We start from the raw sequence: 21293 nt of genomic DNA on the forward strand, positions 1-21293 counted from the left end.
CATCATACCGATCACTGGCTAACATGACCCTGGATGATGAAACTGACCAATACACGGGCCCAGGACAGAGAGAGAACGGCTGGAGGAAGGATAACTGAAAAGCAACTTTAGTTCAGTATGTGTCAAGACAAAAATCTTACCTGGGGAAAGACGACCGTTCCCGTTCCAGGTACTCTCCCAATGCCTTCTGGATCTTTCCTAGCAGGTCTGCCAACCTTTCCAGAGACCGCTGGACCCCCTGGATGTTCAGAACATCCATAACAAGGGGGGACTTGGTGACTTTTTTCATCAGAGCCAGAAACTCCATGCTGATGCTGCAAATCAAATGACAAAGCGCATTAGCCTTCTGGTATAGAAGGATCACCAGCTCCGTCTGGCTCCTGGGCTCTTGGCTGGGTCTGTACCTTTGGAATCTCTGGGTTTCCACCGGCAGCAGGTGCTTGATGTCTGCACTGCCTGTGAAGATGCCCTCCAGGTAGACCCACCGCCTCTGCACGTCAATCCACACGTCGAAGAGGGCCATGATCCGATTCAGCTTGTCTTCCCAGCTAAGGGCATCCTCTTCGAAAACCTAGTGGGCCAAACAGAAGGTGGAGTGCAAGTGTAAACTTACCATCACAGATACGTCAAAACTCACTGAAAAACTGCAGATTGAGACGTCCCGTCATGTTATGTGACTGACACTCAGAAAAACAGGAATCTAGTTACTGCAAACCCAGAGGCCCCCAGTGGAGTGCAGGGGAGCCCCGGCCAGAGAGGGGCCGTCCCTGCACGGTACCTTGTAATACGGTGAGAGCTTCATGGCTGAGACACTGTTGATGTGCTCTTTGACCTTGTTGAAGAGGTCATCCCAGCCGCGGATCAAGCGACACTTGTTCTGATAGTTAACCAGGTCTAACTCGTAGGTGTTCCACACTTCTCTTATCTGAACGGAAATAGAACACGCAGTCAATGTGTGGCTGCACAAGGGACCAAGAGCGATGGGGACAAAAAGAACCAGAGATGACGAAGCCCATCTGAGAGGCTAAAACACACAGTACTGTCCTGGAGGAAGTTTTTTTTTTACTGTGCTTTAAGTGAAAGTTTACAACTCAAGTCAGTCTGTCCTACAAAAATTTAAACACATATCATTATGTGGCCCTAGTTGCTCTTCCTACAATGTGACAGCACACTCCTCTCCAGAGAAAGTTTTGATTTAAAGTGATTTTCCCAGTGGATGTGCCTCTCCACGGCCCCTGACCACGAGCCACCCTGCCTTCTACCTCCTTTGTTTCCACAGCTCACATCTATGTGATGGCCTGACACAGGACATGGAAGTGGCAGTCTGGTGCTAGTGCGTACCTGTTTCAAAAATTCTTCCAGAGCCATTTCGCCTTGGGCCACAAGCAGCACATCCTTCACAATAGCTTCGTTTTTCTGCAAGTCAACGTCCCAGATCTGGCCAAGGGTGAGCTCAGAAACAACCCAATTAACATGCAGCCTCTTCATTAGCTGCTTCCAGTGGCGGTCTTTAAGTGCTTCGGACTTCAGTTCGATCACTAGCATGTTTATCTGGGGAGAGGACACACGGTCACCCACACAGTTGTTTCCGGTGGACATTCGCCACCGTGCCAGACTGAGCTACCTACCTTCATGTAGCCCTTCAGAAGCCTCTGGACAAACTCGTAGGATGCATACTGCCGTAACCGGGCAGGGAAGTTTTTCAGCTGGTTCAAGAGCCCGTCTAAATTTTGCCGGAGCTGCCAACAGAAACACAAGATATTTAGTTTGCTCTAATTCCTTCAAACGGTGAAATAGTTTTAAAAAATGATTTTGCAGTAAATTCCACATTGTTCTGTATGAGTGACGTGAGCAACCTGTAGGACGTTAAGTGGCACTCTGAACTCACAATACAGTTCCCTGTTTGCAAAGTTTCTAAATAAACACAGCTGTTAATTAATACGTAAAGCTACACACAAACGTGTTTAAACTAAACACACCTTTCGGGGCTGCACTGAAACCCACGGCTGCTCCTTCATCTGGTCAATCTGCTCCCAGACCTTGGAAAGTTCTGACCAAACGCCTTTGAGGTCCTGTAATTCTTCCAAGGCCACCTGCACTTGAGAAGCACAAAGTAGTCACATTTTGGAATTACTAATCATCTCGGAATCTCGAAGGGACACAGAGACCACTCAGGCCAACGGCAAGTCATGATAAGAGCCAGGTCCCGCCTCCCACTCTAACGGCTCACACCTGCACACGCTCCTCGCTGCCACTGAGCAGCCCTGTGTCTGTCAGCTCCAGCGCCTCCTTGGCCTTGGCACACTTCTCTCTGTCGTCCTTCAGCCTGCCAAACTTCCCTTCGTAGATAGTAAGAGCCTGCAGTGCCTCCTCTGGCCGTAGGTTGCCCTGAAAGTCATCAAACGCAGAGCGTTGCAGAGCAAAGTCTCAGGAGAGACGAATGCGCTGGCCTTAAGATGGCGTCGGGAGACGGCGATTCCCCACACACGTAGCAGCCCCACAGGCTGCACACTGTGACCGTGCATCCCTGAAGGTACAAAAGTGTGAGAAGGGAAGGGGAGCCTTTGCTGCGCTACGTGCCTTGCGGGGAAGGCTCGGGACAGACCTGGGCCTGGAGGGGAACGCTCTCCAGCTGAGAGGAAAAAGCTCTCGGGCCCCCAGCCACACTGGCTGACGCGCAGGAGTCATTAAATCAGTCTCCAAAGAGAATGGGAAATAAAGCCCTGTTCTCACCTAAAGTGGACTCTACTTCAACAGCAACCCTATTATCTACACATTCCCTCTTCACTTTAATAACTTTTAAGAGCCACTACATAAAAACCAGTTTTCCACCAAAGCAAACAAACAATGAAAATTTTAATTATAACACATTGCTGGCACCAAGGTGAGGCAGTAAGGGACATTCACACTGTGGCGACAAGAATCTTCCTGTGGATTAGTGCTCACTCCCCGCTGGAGCTGGCCTTGGTAACCTAGTGGTGGCATTTCTCTTTCTAAAACATGGGCCAGTGAACCAGGAACCACAAGCGAAGACCACAGAAAACCGGAGAAAGCTTGGCAGTACAGTCATGGTTGGGACGGGACAGAGCACCAGCCAGTAAGCGTGGGAGACCACGTCTGCCCCAGGGTCTGCTGTGGAAAACTCACGTCCCCAGAGTAGACAACCAGATGGAAAGTCAACACATTCTAACAATCCTTCTCTCTCTCTTTCCTGACCCCGTGTATGTGCATATCCGAATAAATAAAATTTGAATTCTGCCCCTATGACACAAACTTGCTGTCATCCACCTGCTTGAGTCTTGCACTTGCTGCGCCCCTGAACCTACCCCCTGGGCCCTAACTACCAGCACGATCTGCCAGCCCCGTCTTGCAGCCTTCAGTGTCACCTTCCTGGACACGGCCCTAAGCCCTGCCCCAGCCCATCAGCCTCCGCACTGACTTCCGCCTGCAGCACTTATCACCGCTGCACTCCACTTCTCCTGCCCATTGACCACTGGCCTTTCCCTGCGGGAGCGGGAGTGCCATTAGTGAGCCCACTGCTGCATCCCCGCCACCAAGAGCCATGCCTAGAACACAGCAGACCGAACTCATAGTGACCCTGTAGGACAGAGCAGAGCTGCCCCATAAGGTTTCCAAGGTGGATTTGAACTGCTGACCTTTTAATTAGCAGCTGAGCACTTTAACCACTGTGCCACCAGGGCTCCAGAACACAGCAGGTGCTCAATAAATACTTGAACGAATGAAGAGAACTGGGTGTGGCAGGTTCCAGATAAGGAAAAGTTTGACAATTACAACAACAGGACCTGCCTCCCATGACACAGAGAGCTAGCAGCTTGGTCTATGTCTGAAAAATTAAACTCTAGTTTCTAAGCCGATGTAAGTGAATAATTTAAGGACCCATAATCATTGCCACTGAGTCGATCCCTGCTCATAGCAACCCTATAGGACAGAGCAGAGCTGCCCTGTAGGGTTTCCCAGGCTGTAATCTTTACAGAAGCAGACTGCCACACCTTTCTCCCACAGAGCAGCTGGTGGGTTTCCAACCCCTCCGTTAGCAGTCGAGCTCTAAAGCACTGCGCCCCCAGGCCGCCTTAATTTTAAGAACATAAACCTTTTAATCTTTAAAACTGTTTCCCAACTTAAATGACTGCCATTGGGGGTCTGAGTAAGAAGAAGACTAAGTTTTCTAGCTTCTATACTTCTAAATTTACTATGCTAAGCACTAAACAGTGTTTTAATTATAGAACGGGAGAAGGTCTTCACTACTGCAAAGCTAATCCATGCCAAAAAGCCTGAAGTTTTAAAGAAAACACAGCAGACGGTGCTCTCAGCACACAGCAGGGCGAGACTCACGGTGACAGGCTTGGTTTTCTCCCAGTCGGTCAGCAGGTCGGTGGTGCGGCTCTCCACGGCCCGGTCCTCCTGGACGATCTTCATCTGCAGGTTTGCCACCTGCTGCTGGATGGCCGTGTCCTTCCGCCGCATGATGTCGTTGAAGGCCCCCCACTCGCCCTCGATGTTGTCGATGTAGAGCCAGGAAGGCGGGAACTGGAAGCGCTGCTTTTCCAGCAGGCGCTGACCGTTGCGGTAGAGCTTCGGGAAGGAAAACAAATGGGCTTTTTTCTCTTAAGGCCCCAGGAACCATCATTAGGCTCCCACAAGAGAGAAGACACTTGGCTGTGGACACACGCGGCCCATACCCCTGCGCTTCTCCTAAGAGGTGCCGCCCTAGGTTCTGGGGCAGCCGCCCGGAGAGCGCTCCGTGGCCAGTCCAGTTACTGCACTAGCTGCACCCATGTGACCCCAAATCGGGTATGAAGTGTGCGGAGCTGTGCTCCACCCCTCATTCCAAATTACACAACGGACGTTTAGGTGTGACGGCCTGAAGCTCAACCACCAAAAATTTTAAGGGATGAAAACCAGTGGCTCTCAAACCTTACCGTGCCTAAGAATCACCTTGCAGAGCTTTTAAAAATGCAGACTGCCAGGACACTGGTAAAAATGCAGACTGCCAGGGCACTAGTACCTGCATCTTAAAGGGTGGCACATTGAGAACGCTCCCTCAGGACGTAAAATGCAGACTGCCAGGGCACTAGTACCTGCACCTTAAAGGGTGGCACATTGAGAACGCTCCCTCAGGATGTAAAATGCAGACTGCCAGGGTACTGGTACCTGCACCTTAACAAGCACATCGGGTGGTTATGGCCCAGAGGGTCAGGGACCGCATCCTAAGAAACAGCACCTTAAAGGGTGGCACATTGAGAACGCTCCCTCGGGATGTAAAATGTTATGGAAAACAAACTAGACTAGGGGTAAGTTTAGGAATTTTTAATTTTCACAGAGCTCACCTCAACTTGCTTCTCAAACTGCTTGATCTTCCGCTTCAGAGACTGCACGTAGGTGATGAAGGTCACTGCGTCGGAGGTGCTGGCCGTGTCCACTGAGTGCTGCTCCAGCTCTTGGCGGGACTGGGGAGAGAGCGTGCGGCAGGTTAACACATAGGCAGGCCTTCCCAGCAGGCCCGCTGTGCCGGCGAGTCCCCCTCCTCACCTTGGAGATCTGGGAGTGGAATTCGGTCATGTTGGAGCCCAGCATCTGACCGAATTTGCTGAGAACCTCCTTATGCCAAGAATCATACTTCAAGTTCACCTTGGACTGGACCTGCAGGAGGGTAAGTGTGAGACTGGCCGTCAGTTCCTTCACACAGGAGGGGGCCTCCGATGTCTGTCAGAGGGAACAGCCGCTCTCACAGCTACCCTGAAACCTTCCGACCAGATGCCGAGCTCACCTTGCCATAGTCTATAACCACTGGTCCAAACTCCTTCTTGGTTTCCGCGTTGTCAAAAGTTCCTCTGGCCTTCCTTATCTGGACCAAGAGAGCCTGCCATTTGTTCAGATCCTCCCCGAGTCTGTTATAGATGTTTTCAGCTTGCATGTCCCATAAACACTGATACTGAAGCCAGACCTGCAGATGAAGGGCACAGCTAAGTACTACAGTGGGAACCTGCCTTCTGTGGACTCTCAGTGTGTGTGATGCTCACGTTCCATGAAAGAGGTTCGGGTCCTTTTGTCACCGTTATATGCAGAAAATTCTGACTTCAGATTCTCAGAATTTTTGTATCAAAAAATAAAATTTACAGTTCTCAACAGCTAATGGTGATGACTGAACACGATTATGAATGGAATTAATGTCACTGAACTGTACCTGTGAAGGCTGCAGAAACGGTAAACGTTCTCTGTAACCTGTATGCTTATCACAATAAATAACGATAATATGTAAAAAAAAGTCATTACACCGCTTCTCACATCAATTTGAAGCTGAAGGACTAGACGATTACGTGCCTGTCCCGTTCTTACCCAAATGTCCTCTTCTCTTAATCAATTAAGAAATTAAAATGACGTCTTTATACTAAAAAAAAAAAAAAACCTTACTATTCTCCAAAGTGGTAGCCGATACCCCTAAAGATCTGCCCTATGGAGCACTCTGCTCTAAAAGAAGGTATTATTTATCTAGTGAACCACAGCTACATGGCCCAAACGTTAGCTCCACGTGTGTAGCCTCTCACACCTGAGCTGAACATAAGCAGGTGTTATTTATCTAGTGAACTGTATCTACACAGCCTGAACGTTAGCTCCACATACATAACCTCTCACACCTGAACAGGACATGCTGCTTCTCACCTTGACGTACTGCTCGACCTCAGTCACGATACCCATCACCGCAGAATACGACTCCTCCAAGGCTACAGGCCCGTCAGGCATCCGCGTCAAAGCGTTCCGGTAGAATTTTTCTTCTTCAGTCAATTCATAGTGGACGCCCACCTAACCAACCAGAGCCACAAATGAATGCAAGTAGTGGACAAAAATAGTAACCTCAAAGTTACCTTTTACTCAGTTAAAATGACCTGACAGGGTAAGTCATGGTGAAAACTGCATCCACTTACTTCAGCCACAAATAACCAAGAAATCTACTTATTATCTAACACACCAACCCAATAAAAGGAACATCAGATTCACTACAAGGTAGAAAGATACAGCCTTGCTGACGGCACAAGGTGAAATCACTTAAAGGGCAGGCCGAGAGCCAGGAGCGGAGGGCGTGGCACCCGCCGCGGCAGCCGGAGGACAGCGGCAGCCAGAGCTTTGAGCCTTTTCACTCGAGAAGGGAAGAGCTGATGACGCTATCTGATACGATGAGGCAATAACTATGACCAAATGTTTTCATTAACTTGGGTGATTCATTCCAACTACCTGAGTGCCTATAATGTGCCAGGTACAATAAACAAACTACAGACCCCCTGCTCATGTGGATCTCTCTCCTACTGGCAGAGACAATATAGGAAGATAAAAAATAAACAGAAATTCAGACGGTGAGAAGTGCTGAGGAGAAAGATGAGGCAGTGAGACAGGGAGTGCCGGGTGGCGGGTGTTAGGAGCTCAGGGAAGGAGGGCACAGAGTGAGCCAAGCGAACGTCCACCTGAAGGGCGCTCTGACCGGACATCAGCAAGGGCAAGAGCACCCAGGGTTTCATTTCACTCTAGAAGTATAGTAATAAGAGTCTACCAACAAGATTTGCTTTAAAATAACGCAGTGGGGAGAGGAGAACATAATACAAATACGTGTTGATATATGAAGCTGGGTGACAGAAGTGCCTGAGATTCTACTTCCGTGTATGTTTGAAGGTTTCCATAACAGAAAGAGGAAAAAAAGAAAAAAGCAGCAGGAATTAGGACTCCCAAAGAAGCTCGTAGAGGGAATTTCTAAGAGACCACTGAGAGGAGACTGTAGTGCAGAGTAACTATTTGGAAAAAATGTCAGGTTACACAGAGCTTCGGCTTGCTTTCCCTAACGGTAGCGCCTGGGTCTGAAAATACGCACAAAGAGCTTGTTAAAGGCGGGTGAGGGGGCCATCCCTCAAGAGCCCTAGGAAAAGTGTGGTCAGAGACACAGGTCAAGTCCCCGAAGACTCACCTGGTACCTCTGACTCTGGATCCTGGGGAGAGACAGGATGACCGTCTTCCACGCAAACATCTCCTGATACAGCTTGTATCTGCACTCTTCAATGGGCGGGTTCAAATAGATGACCTGATTGGTTATTCTCAGCTCATGGACAACATTCTGGAAAAGAAAGGTGTCGCTCTTACTCAGCAACCTATTTTAAAATGGCGTTGGTACATAAATCCTCTAAATTTTAATTAAGCTACTTTAGTATGAATCACAGAGTTTGTTGCATAAATAATAGACACACCAAAAAAAAAAAAAAAAATCAAACCTGTTGGTGTCAAGTTAATTCCAACTCATAGCAACCCTGCAGGACAGAGTAGAACTGCCCCATGGGGTTTCCAAGGAGCGGTTGGTAGATTCGAACTGCCCACCTTTTGGTTAGCAGCCAAGCTGTTAAACCACTGTGCCATCAGGGCTCCATTATGAGACATGACACTGTCCTCTATAATTCTGTGCTGTGATCTGTGTTATAAAAGGTCAGAGGTTGGCCCTGCTGCTCCTCCTGGGCCCCCCTAGGGCCGCAGTGTTAAGTGCACAACAGGTGCGCAAGAAGGCACCAGCTGACTGACATCCACGACGGTCTCTGGGTGCCACAGGAAGCACTCACTTTGATCTTTGGCTCTCCGCCGGGTTTGTGACTGACTTGTGGGGCGTCCGTATCCATGTCAACTTCTGCTTTATCTTCCGCTTGTCCAAGAAGGACTTGGGTCCAAGCTCTCAGGCCAGCTTGTAGGCGGACACCCAGTATTCTTTCAATCTGCAGAAGAAGAAATGTCAAGAACAGTGTTTCCTCAAAAAGTTAGCTTGCAAACCACGTGAGTCTATTAGAAAGCAGCAGATGCGTCAGGTCAAAGGTAAACAGCTACTAAACTATGATCTCCCCTCACTTTATCCTCAGAGTCTCGCTCTGTGACATCCTTCCTAGCCCCAGACAACTAATACTGCTGTCTCAGTCAGGCTGACTGCTCTGCGTCTCTGGGCTGAGTCCTCGTGCTCTCGACTGAGAAGTGGCCCAGGGCTGGAACACAAACACAGCCGATGCAGTGAAGGCCTGATAACTGTTCAATACAACAGAAAATTCACAGCACAAGAAGGCTTTCCTGGCCACCTCAGAGACGACACTGGGAAACTACAATTTGGAGATGAAGCCATTTTGTTTTAGCCAGGAGAAGAATCTCCTATGGCAGAGAATCAGAGCGGTGGACCCTCCATGGATGGGATGCCCACAGGCATCTGCGAACAGTCTGCCTTCTAGCACCCACTCATCCTGGGAAGCTGTGACGAAAACGGGATTCAGGAGAGTGGGGTCTGTTCACCTTCCTGTTAACATTCTACTGTACACTGCACCCCCATTTATGTATCCATTTAAAAACAGATGGCAGAAGGGACAAGCTGTGGGCCACCAAAACCCTGGGCACTGACTCACTATGTCCTATCTACTGTTAACCTGTCTGCCCCAAAATCGCCTCCTTCCCAAGACACATCACTTCATTCTGATACGTGCTGCTCCGAAGTCTACAAACTGGAAGATTCAGGGGGATTGGTAGGCAGGCTTCAAATATACATAAATATATACACTGACTTCTCAGAGGATTCCAACCACAAAACATGATTTTGTTTAATAAAATTACCCCCAAGACCTAGCTGGGATCCTCTATGCCAGAACTAAGAGGTCTTTTGTTGCTGGGTATTCCTTTCTAAACTGAGGTGGCAGAGAGGGACAGGGCTGGTGGACAAGGATGCTTGGAATGCTAGAGAGAAGGGCCACCTCAATTATAAGGTGAGTAGGGAAGGGCACGGGGCATATCTCCGAACATCCAGAAAACAGAGGGGGCTCTTTCTCCTCCCTCATAGCTCCCTGCTTCCAAGCCTCAGAACTGGAGTCAGCACGGTGCAGTTGTCATCAGTTCAGTGGGACTTCCAGGGGGACTGCCCTAATAACTTTGACGGGAGGATGCTTCTCCACGACAAATTTATGGAAAGGGTCCATCCGGCGCCAGCAGCAGGAAGCGAAAGGCGCTGCCCTGCCAGGCCCCAGCCCTACCTCCATGTCCAGCTTGTTGACCCAGATGGGCAGGTTGGAATAGGAGTGCAGATTTAAGTCGTCCACCGCTTTCTGGACTCTGTTCAAGATCTCAGAGAACGTCTTGTGATCATACATACATGTTTCCAAGGAGCGGACCTCCAGGTCTATTTTCTCTTCAATAATCAGCAGGTCATCCACCTAAAGGAGGTAAATGTAATATTTAAAATGCTGCTTACTCTATTCCTTTATTTTTATACACCCTCTTCTCAATTCACGAACCGTGTTTGAGACAGGGACGCTCTCTCACAAAGAGTTACTCCCATTTTTGGGGCTGAGGAGAACATTCATCCCACCCCTGCATTTTCAGTGGGAAGGGGGATGGAAGGAACACTATCGGCTTCTCCCCCTTCCTCCCTTCCGCTTACAGAAGACAGGCTCTCCACCTGGCCCTCCTGCCTGCAGAGCTGGCCTGGGCACCAGATGTGTCGGCCCTGGCCTGCTGACAGATGCAGCTCCCGCCAGGGGCCTCAACGGTCCAGCTATGCTAGTGACTGGGAAGGAAGTCCACGTCTGAGGCGGGTGGTCAGTGAGGGATATGGCTGCAGGCCAGTAGCCATGTCCTCCACTCTGCTCACTCTCTCAGTCCTAAAGCTCTCTCACGGACCACAGCACCGCAGGCTCCTGCGTCCTTATCTCCCAACTAGTTCCTAACTCAGGCGATGAAGACGAGGTGCTGTTTGATGGTCTCCTTACAGCCCCGACCCCATCAAGCAGCACAGTGAGTAAAAGGGCTTCTTACCCCTGACCTACCCTCCAGCCCACTAACTACTTTTGGCCACCATGGCCTCCTGCACACCTTCTGTGGCAGAATGAATGTTTTAACAGACGTAGCTATTACCCACTGCAGAACGAATGTTTTAATAGCTTTAGCTATTACCTGTTGCCACTGAGCCAACTCCAACTCACAGTGACCCTATAGGACAGAGGAGAACTGTCCCACAGGGTGTCCAAGGAGCGGCTGGTGGATTCAAATCGCTGACTGAGCTCTTAACCACTGTGCCACCAGGGCTCCCATTTAGCTATTCCTGTATTTAAACTGGAGTCCCTGGGTGGCGCAAAGGGTGCATGCACTTGGCTGCTAACTGAAAGGATGGAGGTTCAAGTCCACCCAGAGGCACCTTGGAAGAAAGGCCTGGGAATCCGCTCCCCAAAAAATCAGCCACTGGAAACCCTACGGAGCACAGTTCTACTCCTGAGACACACACGGGGTTGTCCTGAGTCAGGTCGACTCAACAGCAACTGGTTATATTTACGTCACTGCCAGGGTCCTCGAGACCTGAATCAGAACGCACCTTTTCTTGGAAGTTGAAGACCGTCTCTGCTAGGCGCTGCACGTAGGGGTCGAGTTTGTAGGACTCCCACACCAGGGCGACGCCCTCTGCGATCAGAGCCTGCACCTCCTTCTTCAGGCCGGCCACCAGGAGCGAAATGGTGTTGCGCTCCTCCACCTTCTCACAGGTCCGCTCGTAAGTGCGCACGCTCTCGATCAGCGAGATGGCGAACGGGTACAGCTGGTTTGCTTGATGTGCCTTGTTCACAATCGCCAGTGGGACCCGGAAGCCGAGCCACTTGAGGTTTCGGACTTCTTTTGAGAGTGTGATGATCTCAGGGAGAAAGTTCACCTTCAGCTTCAGGACATTTCCTGACCGGCCTCGAACACGTGTGCTTTCGATGGTGAAAATGCGCCCAGAAACGCCCAGGTTGCGCTGCTGCACCTTTCTGGCCCAGTCATCAAAGATCTCTTGAGTGTTGAGCTTCATGCGGAAACTGTCCCCGTCCTGTTTCAGCTTCTGCCCTTCCACGTGGTTTTCCCAGCCTTTACCAAGGACGTCTTCGACACGCTTCATGTAGGCGGTCAGCTGCCTGTCTATCTGCTTGGCCCAGATGATGGACCCTGACACGGGGGGAAGGTCACGCACGTGGCTCATCTTGCATGCCTGGCTCTGTGGATACTGGACCTTGAACTTGTCGTGCAGAGACCCGATGTCGTCTTTCACACGCTGGATCAGCTGGGTTTGGTACTCACGGATGGCCCCGCGGATATGGGGCCTGACAAACAGAGCATTGAACCTGGAGAAGATCCTGAACATTTCGTTCGCGTTCTTGGCAGTGCCAAGTTGGTCACGGAGGCGGGCAGTGATGCGGGTTTCCACTCTGTCGATCCTCTCGTCATATCTCTTCATCGCAGCCTCCCAGGCTTCCGTGCCTTCTTTGGAGACGTCGAGCCCATCCACCTCCTTGACGTTCTCGTAAGCAAGGTTGACTTCCTCAATGGCATTTGCATCGGCAGCATCAAAGAGAACCTCCGCTACTTTCATATCTTGGGGTTCAGGTACCTCTCCTTGATTCTGTTGTGCAACTGCTGTGACCTAAAAGGGGAGATTTGTAACAAAAAGCATTGACCAAATGAAGACTTCTGTTCTGCTGCACCACACAAAACCACCTGCCAGTTATGCAGGCTCCTAACTTTAGCTGGATGGTTTAGAACCACCACGCAGCAAAATCAAGTCAAATACTGTTGAATCTGCACTATAAAGAGCTTCTGGGGATGCAGCTTCGTTGCTTAAATGGTCAAAACAACATATGTAAAAAACTGGGACTTTAGTACTTACCTTTTCAAGGTTTAGTCTATGATTAAAACTGCATTGAAGAGAACAACGATACATTATGAAAAACGTAGCCACTGTCACTGAACAATGTGTACAGAGATGGTTAAATGGGAGCCCAATTTGCCATGTAAACTTTCACTGAAAACACACTAGAAAGCCCAGTAATTCATGAGAGTGCTACATACAAACTCAGTATCCAAGATAAAGTCTTCCTTTCAGAGATTTTCAGAGCCTTAAATTACAATTCATGGGATCAGCAGAGGGACAGACAGAGCACTGTGGTGGCAGGGAAGGACCTTCAGTTCCCTAGGTGCTACCAGGGCAGAGCACGAAGCAAACACAAGATCGCTACACCTCAAGAGATAAGTCTTCAGACCTTGAACCTCAAACTAAAACTTTCCCCGGAAGTCAGCTTAGAACCCAACAGTTTAGTTGACTTAGGAAAGTACGTCTGTCTTGAACACTGAGTTCCTTCAAAGATTTATCTGTGTGGGATCAAACTAACAACAGCACCTCAAAAGGTTAGATGAGAAGCTTAGGGGGCAGTGGGTTCACGTTAATGGTGGTGGACTAAGTCGGAAAAGAAGAGTGAGAACAGTTATAGAACTTGAATGTAAACAATGTCAATGAATTTTGCATGTACAATTTGCTAAAATGGTATATCCTTTTTGCTGTATTTTCTCCAAAAAATTAAATGATTAAAATACAAAAAAGAGGAAGTGTTAGACTCCCACATCTATCTCAGACCCATTCTCCCACAGAACCACAGAGCCCGGCAGGAGTGCTGACCAGGGGTCCACAGATACTTAGGATGAAACTCAGATGGTCTGTGAATTTGACTGGGGGAAAATTAAAATCACTATTTTCACTAACATCTAACTAAAATTTCCTACAATTCTGAATGTAGGCTGCAAGTCACAGTTGTTTGTGGTACCCATGACTTCATTGCCAATAAGTAAGTTCCTATCACACTGTGGAAACCCTGGTGGCTTGGTGGTTAACTGCTATGACTGCTAACCAAAAGGTCAGCAGTTCGAATCCACCAGGCACTCCTTAGAAACTCTATGGGGCAGTTCTACCCTGTCCTATAGGGTTGCTATGAGTTGGAATTGACTCCGAGACAATGGGTTTAATTTTGGTGGTTTTCCTCACACTACAGCTGTGCTCTTCTTGGGATCTTTTTTATCTTCATCGCACTTCAAGGTTCTGGTACTGGACTTGTCACCAGTGTGTGTGGAGAGGCACGCAGATGACTAGATTCTAAGTTTGAAAATATTGCTGTTTACCTTATAAACCTGTGCATTTTATTTTCAGCACTTAAAAACACTCTGAGGGCTCCTGGTAATGGTGGGATAGAGACAAGAACTGGGCAAATTATTAAAAACAATTACTTCAGGACAATGGAAAACAACCAAACATGAGTCCACAACCTGAGATGTGTTTACTCATGAAAAACTGCTACTGCACCAGGTAAGACCTGTGAGCTGCTGGCCTTCTTGCCTGGGGGTGCTCCTGTCCCCTCCAGCTCAGGCAGTGAAAACGTGCAGTCTTATCTGTGGGAGTAAAGCACCAGTTAATTTAAATTTAATTGCAGGTAATAGCGCCCCCAAAAGGCAGAGAGAATAAATGACACAGGCAGGAGACACCAGGGGGCCCTGCAGGAATAAAAAGCCTGGCGAAACTCAAGCCTGTAGGCCTCCAAACGCCCCTCCACCTCCGCACAGCTTAGCCGGCAGTGGTGGAGGCCCCACTGCTCAGGGAGGCCAAGAATCACCTCTGCCCACAGCACGGGCGGACTGCTGCTGAGGGCCAGCCCTGGGAGTCAGGCTTAAAATCACAGACAGCTGTGCAGAGAGCCAGGGAGACACAGGTCACACTGTGCAATAGAAGTTGAGGCAAGGTGAGTGCCACTACAACAGAAACCCAACACAACTCAGAAGAACAGAATTCACAACTGCTAGAACGTATTACCTTGGGTTTACAACGTATTATCTACAACGTCCGGTTTTCAACAAAAAACATTAAATGTGCAAAGACACAAAAAGTGGCCAGACATGCAAAGTGTGACCCCCAACTCAGGAAAAGTGCACAGTGTAGAAAGTGACTTCAAATGGGCCTGGATCATGGATTTAGCACAAAAAGATTTCAAGGAAGTTATATATGTTCCAATAATTAAAAAAAAATTAAGTAAAAAGAAAATATGCAAAAAATGAGTGAAGAAATGGAAAGTATAAAAAAGAACCAAATGGTAATTCTAGAGATGAACAGTGCGATTCCTGGAAAATTTCAGAAATTCACTAGGTGGGCTCAAGAACAGATGTGAGGAGGAAGAACCAATGAACTTGAAGACAGATTTGAAGAAACAACTGTTGAAAACTCCCTAAATTTGGTGGAAAACATTAACTTAAGAGACAAAAAAAGCTCACCGAACCCGAAGTCTGATAAACCAGAGAACACTATACCTGATACACCACGGTCAAACTGCAGAACAGCAAAAATAAACAGGAATCTGAAAACAGCAGGGAACCAGAAAAATAAAAGGCCTCATCATTTATAGAGGAAGAATGACAGAACTGATAGCTGACTTCTTCCACACCCAGCAAAACCATCTTTCAATATAAAACTGAAATATTTTTCCTGAGAAACAAAAAATGAGAGGATTTGTTGCTGGCCAACCTATCCTGCAAGAAATGCTAAGGGAAATCATCAGGCTAAAGGGAGAAGACACAGACGGTGAGGACACCTTCTAGATCCACAGGAAGGAATGAAGAGAACTGGAAATTGTGAATACGTGGATAACTGCAAAAGTTTATACATATATGTATACACGCACACGTATACACACGTTTTTCTCTAATTTCTATAAAATGCATGGGTATTTAAAACAACTTGTAAGACTGTATTGTTGGGTTTATAAATATATATAAATCCATTATATATGACAAGACTAGCATCCACTATTCTCCGTGTATATATACTTTTTATATACACATACATACACACGAGCAGGAGGGAATGGAGCTAGACTAGTACAAAACCCAAAAACCAGACCAAACTCATTGCCATTGAGTTCATTCTGACTCGCAGCGACCCGATAGGATAGAACAGAACTGCCCCGTACTGGTACAAAGTTCTTAAATTTTACTAGTATTCAGTAGGTTATTCTAAATTAAAGGTGCATACAGCAATCCCAACAACCACTAAAAAAGAAAAGAAATACTGCTACAATCTATAAAAAATATAGATTAGAGGAATTAAAACGATATACTAAAAAAGAAGACACAAGGCAAAGAGGAACAGGGAACGAAGAAAATGAGACAAGAATAGTCAAACGGTAGCTCTAAGTCCAACCATATCAGTAATTACATTAAATGTGAATGGACTCAACATGCCAATTAAAAACACTCCGAGAGAGGCCCACAGCAAAAAAGGCTTAAGGACCCTGGGACTAGAGGGAGCAGGCAACAGTTTCAATCTGATGTATAAAAGGTCAACGTTTAAAAATCAACAAAATACACACATGTGCCCACACATAAATTACCACCACACTGAGTAAAAGGACGCTCAGGAATCATCAAGAACTATTTACTGTTAAAGGGCTCTCCATGGACTGCCAGAAGGATGGACAAATCTGTTTTGAAGAAGTACAGCCAGAATGCTCCTTAGAAGCAAGGGTAGCGAGACTTCGTCTTACATACTTCGGACATGTGATCAGGAGGGATCAGTCCCTGGAGAAGGACATCATGCTTGGTAAAGTAAAGGGTCAGTGAAAAAGAGGAAGACCCTCAATGAGATGGATCGACACAGTGGCTGCAATAATGGGCTCGAACATAACAATTATGAGGATGGCGCGGGACTGGGCAGTATTTCATTTGGTTATACACTGGGTCACTATGAGTTGGAACCCACCTGATGGCACCTAACAACAACAAGTGTGGGCTCTCCTAACCTGTGAGTGAAGTTTCCTAGAAGACACAAATTCTGGACTGGATTCCTCCCCATATTTTATTACCAAAAACTTACAAACTACAGGAAAGTTAAAAGGATTGTAGAACAAATGCCCATATGTTGTAGTTACGTGCTGAGTCAATTCCAACTCACAGTGACACTACAGGTCAGAGTACAACTGCCGCATAAGGTTTCCTAGGCTATAATCTTTACAGGAGCAAATTGCCAGGTCTTTTCTCTCATGAAGCCACTGGTGGGTTCCACCGACCTTTTACTTACCAGCTGAAAAACCAAACCCACTGCCGTCAAGTCGATTCTGACTCATAGCGACCCTGTAGCGCAGAGTAGAACTGCCACATAGGGTTTCCAAGGCTGTAAATTTTTATGGAAGCAGGCTGCCACATCTTTCTTCCAGGCAGTGGCTGGTGGGTTTGAACTGCCCACCTTGAGGTTCGCAGCTGAGTGCTTAATCACTGCACCACCAGGGTTCCTTAAATACCCGCATACCTCCACCTAGATGCTATAATTAACATTTGGCCGATTAACATTTACTTTATCATATATTTTATATCTACCCATTTATCAATTCATCTGTCTACAAATCAATCCATCTTATTTATATTTCTGGATTGGATTTTTTAAAGAAAGAAAAGAATTGGTGAAAGGAGAGAAAGGTGAACTCAGAGGGGAAAAAAGCATGTACAAAACAAGGAGTCATTTAATTCTTTTAATAAATCTCAGACATATGCAATTATTATCCAGGTCTTTTTTTTTTTAGAGAGGAGAACTCTGGAGAAGAGGTTAAATAACGTGGCCAAGTCACATAGCTTGCTAAGTGTTAAATTAGGACTTAAAACCCAGGAAGTCTGGCTCAAGGGTCCGTGCATGACACAAGTGGGGATGAACAGATAGAGAATATTAGAGATCAGGCAAGATGTCTGAATGGAAACAATAATCAAACAGGATCACTAGATCTTAAAGGTGACGGTCACAAGATGCAAATGGAATTAAAGAATTTAGCAGTGCAAATTAGAAATAAGTAGTTCTTTTTAATTGTGCTTTAAGTGAAAGTTTACAGATCAAGTCAGTCTCTCATACAAAAACTTATATGACTTGCTATACGCTCTTAGTTGCCCTCCCCCTGATGAGACAGCACACTCCTTGTCTCCACCCTGTATTCCCTGTGTCCATTTGGCCAGCTTCTGTCCTTCTCTGCCTTCTCATCTCCCCTCCAGACAGGAGCTGCCCACACAGTCTCGTGTGTCTACTTGAGCCAAGAAGCTCACTCTTCACCAGGATCATTTTCTGTCTTATAGTCTAGTCCAATCCCTGTCTGAAGAGTTAGTTGGCTTTGGGAATGGTTCCAGTCTTGGGCTAACGGAATGTCTGGGGACCAAGACCTCTGGGGTCCTTCTAGTCTCAGTCAGACCATTAAGTCTGGTCTTTTTATGAGAATCTGACTGCTCTCCTACTCCCTCAGGAGCTCTCTTTTGTGTTCCCTGTCAGGGCAGCCATTGGTTGTAGCCAGGCACCGTCTAGTTCTTCTGGTCTCAGGCCAATGTAGTCTCTGAATTATGTGGCCCTTTCTGTCTCTTGGGCTCATAATTACCTTGTCTTTGCTGTTCCTCATTCTTCTTTGCTCCAGGTGAGTTGAGACCAATTGATGCATCTTAGATAGCCTCTTGCTAGCGTTTAAGACCCCAGACGCCACTCACCAAAGTGGGATGCAGAATGTCTTCTTAACAGATTTTATTATGCCAATTGACTTAGATGTCCCCCCAAACCATGGGCCCCCTGCTACGCTGGCCTTGGAAGGGTTTGGTTTATTCAGGAAACTTCTTTGCCTTTGGTTTAGTCCAGTTATGCTGACTTCTCCTGTATTGTGTGCTGCCTTTTCCTTCAACTAAAATAGTTCTTGTGTGCTATCTAATTAGTAAATACCCCTCTCCCTCCCTCCTTCCCCACTCTCACAACCATCAAAGAATATTTTCCTCTCTGTTTAAACTATTAGAAATAAGTAGTTAATTCTTTAAAAAAAAAAAAAAAAAAGCCATCGAAGCAATGCATCTACAAATCTTTATCACGTGGACGTTACCTGTGGCCTCAGGACCCTGACAATCACAGCCCTCAGCTGCTCGTGCTGCCGTCTGAACTTTCTCATCTGGTCCAGGCGTGCCTGCAGCTTCCTGTGAGCGGGGTTGATGCGCCACACCATCTTCAGGTTTTCCTCCCGCTTTCTTTTCACTATATCTCTCAACAGCACCTGCAGTTTCTCATACTCATCGTCCCAAGTCTGGAAAACTTCAAAGCATGCTACCATAACCTAGGATACAATTGAAAAAAGAATCATGTTATTAAAGCGTATTTTCATTTCGACGGCCTGAGAGTGGGTCTCCAACGTTCTAAAACTCACTTTTTCAAATTCTTCATAAGCAACATGCATCAATTTTCTAGTTCCCAACACTTTGAGTAACTGAGAACTCAAGTCTCTTGAAATTGCCTCCACCAAGCGCAGTGCCCTCTGAATGGGGTATTTTGTGTTTCGGATCTTTCGCAAGTGAGTGAAAATTGCCACGAGCGCCTGCCTGATCTTGTCCAGCTCAGTGGCAGACAGCAGGTCATTCAGAGGGAAGTCCTTCATCAGAGGGTTGTAGTCGTTCACAGTTTCCAAAGCCTGTTTTAGACCTAGACGAACAGAGAAGCGGTCAAAGAAAAGTAATAGCACTGAGGGACAGTCATCCCAGGCTGGAAACTGGGTAAATAAACTACAATGTATCCTACAGCCCAACATTCTGATGTTGCAAAAGCTTCAGTGACACAGAACCTATTGACAGCTGAAAAACAGGAACAGTATCAGCAGGATGGTCCCATTTTTGTTTCTCTGAGAGTACAGACCAAACCATACACAGGCCAATGGCCATAGGGGGCAGCCTCAAAGAGTTCACCTTGCTGGCTTTCTGTATTACCTGAATGTTCTACCAATAGCTATTTAGAAAAACAATTGTGTCACCCTCAAGAACACTAAAATTTAACTTTGTGCCATGACTCAGGTTAGGTGTGTTACAGATACAGTGTCACTTGGGTCCTAGTCTATTTCTTGACCTCCTCTGCCGTAAGCATTAAAACAACAACAACAACAACAACAAAAAAAAACACCCATTGCAGTCGAGTCAATTCCGACTTGTAGCAATCCTATAGGACAGATCAGAACTGCCCCACAGGGTTTCCAAGGAGTGGGTGGTGGATGTGAACTGCCGATTTTTAGGTTAGCAGCCAAGCTCTTAACCACTGCACCACTGTGCCACTAGGATTCCATAAGGGCAAAAATAATTGTTATTCGGTGAGAAATAGAGGTGTTACAGGTGTTTAAAAAACAATGTACGCATTGCAGCATCAGTGAGCAAACTGCCCAGGTAATGTGTGCAATGTGATCCAGGCAACTGGAAGACTGCTATTTGGAATTTCCTCTAACATATGGGCACCCCCTCTTTTTGTAGGGGAGGGAGAAGAACTTGACGACGATTGCAGTCTTAATTCCTAGTTCTAATATGTCTTTTTTTTAAACAATATGTATCTTCACAATAAACTGTGAGCGTTTACACAGCAGTTGTTTCCTGTTCTAATTGTTCAGGGACATTGGTTACATTCTTCACAATACGTGGGCATTCTTGCTATTTCCATTCTGATTGTTCCGTTTCCATTACAAACCTAGTTTCCCTGCCCCCTGACCTTCTCATTTTTATGTTAAAGAAATTGTTGACCATTTTGGTCTCACATAGATGATTTTTTAAAGGAGCACAGTACTCACAAATGATATTCTTTATTTTGTAAGCCAATCTGTTATTTAGCTCAAGGGTGCCCCCAGGGACTCTGTTTCTTAGGGGCACAGAGTTGTGCAGCCAAGCCTGGCCGCTCAATTATCTGTGTGCCCACAAGTGCTAACGCAGCGTCACGTGCGCTGTGCCCTACTCAGAAGTGAAGCGATTCTGACCACTTATTCGAACAAGGAGGAAGGCAGGGAAGAGCGGACAGGAGCAGGTCGAAAGAGTGATGAGGAAGGAATGCTGACCAGCTCTCCTCCCACAATCTTCTGGGCACATTACTTCTGCTTAATTTAAACCATCTTCCTGCTGGACTGTCAAAAGCACTTTTGGCTTCATACCAGAAAAGTACAGCCCACTCAAGGAGCCAAGTCACTGAAAGCAGGAGGCAGACTCCCAGGACTTGCTATGCTCGTGCCTAGAATCTATTCTTGAAACCCCTGAAGAGAAAGGAACCAGGTAGGTGGGGGAATCACTTTCATTACCTGGAACCGAGTGAAAGATGGCACAAGGGGCAAGAGAGAAAAAAGTCAGGAAAGATGTGAGTTTTCATCTCAATCTAGTAGGTTTCACCAAGGCTAGATCAGCAATGGTGGGTCTGACTGCTGGCTCTGGCTCTCACCTGTGTCGGTGTCAAAGCTGACTGTGGCATGGAAGCGCTTGCCGTGTTTCAAGATATCCAGGGTGAGGAGGACCTCGGGGCTCTCCCGCTTCTCCTGGATGCGGTACAGTGCACGCTCCAAGTTTAGCCAAAAACTGATTTCCTGCAAGGCGGTTCCTGATGCAGGATCTCGATCAAGTTTGGTCACCTTTGAAAACACCAC

The 21293-nt window shown here is 47.1% G+C and overlaps 1 protein-coding gene across 1 annotated transcript in view; it reads right to left on the bottom strand.

Moving 5' to 3' along the window:
- DYNC1H1 (dynein cytoplasmic 1 heavy chain 1) overlaps positions 1-21293 on the bottom strand; it is a 71398-nt gene that overhangs the window by 37999 nt on the left and 12106 nt on the right. The window contains exons 5-23 of the mRNA XM_064292967.1: positions 21092-21278; positions 19062-19333; positions 18744-18971; positions 11384-12460; positions 10050-10229; positions 8613-8762; positions 7973-8119; positions 6682-6822; positions 5789-5965; positions 5551-5661; positions 5349-5468; positions 4354-4593; positions 2233-2388; positions 1980-2093; positions 1629-1739; positions 1342-1551; positions 779-925; positions 405-571; positions 141-314 (exon numbers count right to left, since the gene is read on the bottom strand). Of these exons, the coding sequence (XP_064149037.1) occupies positions 141-314; positions 405-571; positions 779-925; positions 1342-1551; positions 1629-1739; positions 1980-2093; positions 2233-2388; positions 4354-4593; positions 5349-5468; positions 5551-5661; positions 5789-5965; positions 6682-6822; positions 7973-8119; positions 8613-8762; positions 10050-10229; positions 11384-12460; positions 18744-18971; positions 19062-19333; positions 21092-21278 (4109 nt within the window). The remainder of the gene's footprint in view (positions 1-140; positions 315-404; positions 572-778; positions 926-1341; positions 1552-1628; positions 1740-1979; positions 2094-2232; positions 2389-4353; positions 4594-5348; positions 5469-5550; positions 5662-5788; positions 5966-6681; positions 6823-7972; positions 8120-8612; positions 8763-10049; positions 10230-11383; positions 12461-18743; positions 18972-19061; positions 19334-21091; positions 21279-21293) is intronic.

This window comes from Loxodonta africana, chromosome 10, assembly GCF_030014295.1.
Source record: "Loxodonta africana isolate mLoxAfr1 chromosome 10, mLoxAfr1.hap2, whole genome shotgun sequence".
NCBI classification, from domain to species: Eukaryota; Metazoa; Chordata; class Mammalia; order Proboscidea; family Elephantidae; genus Loxodonta; species Loxodonta africana.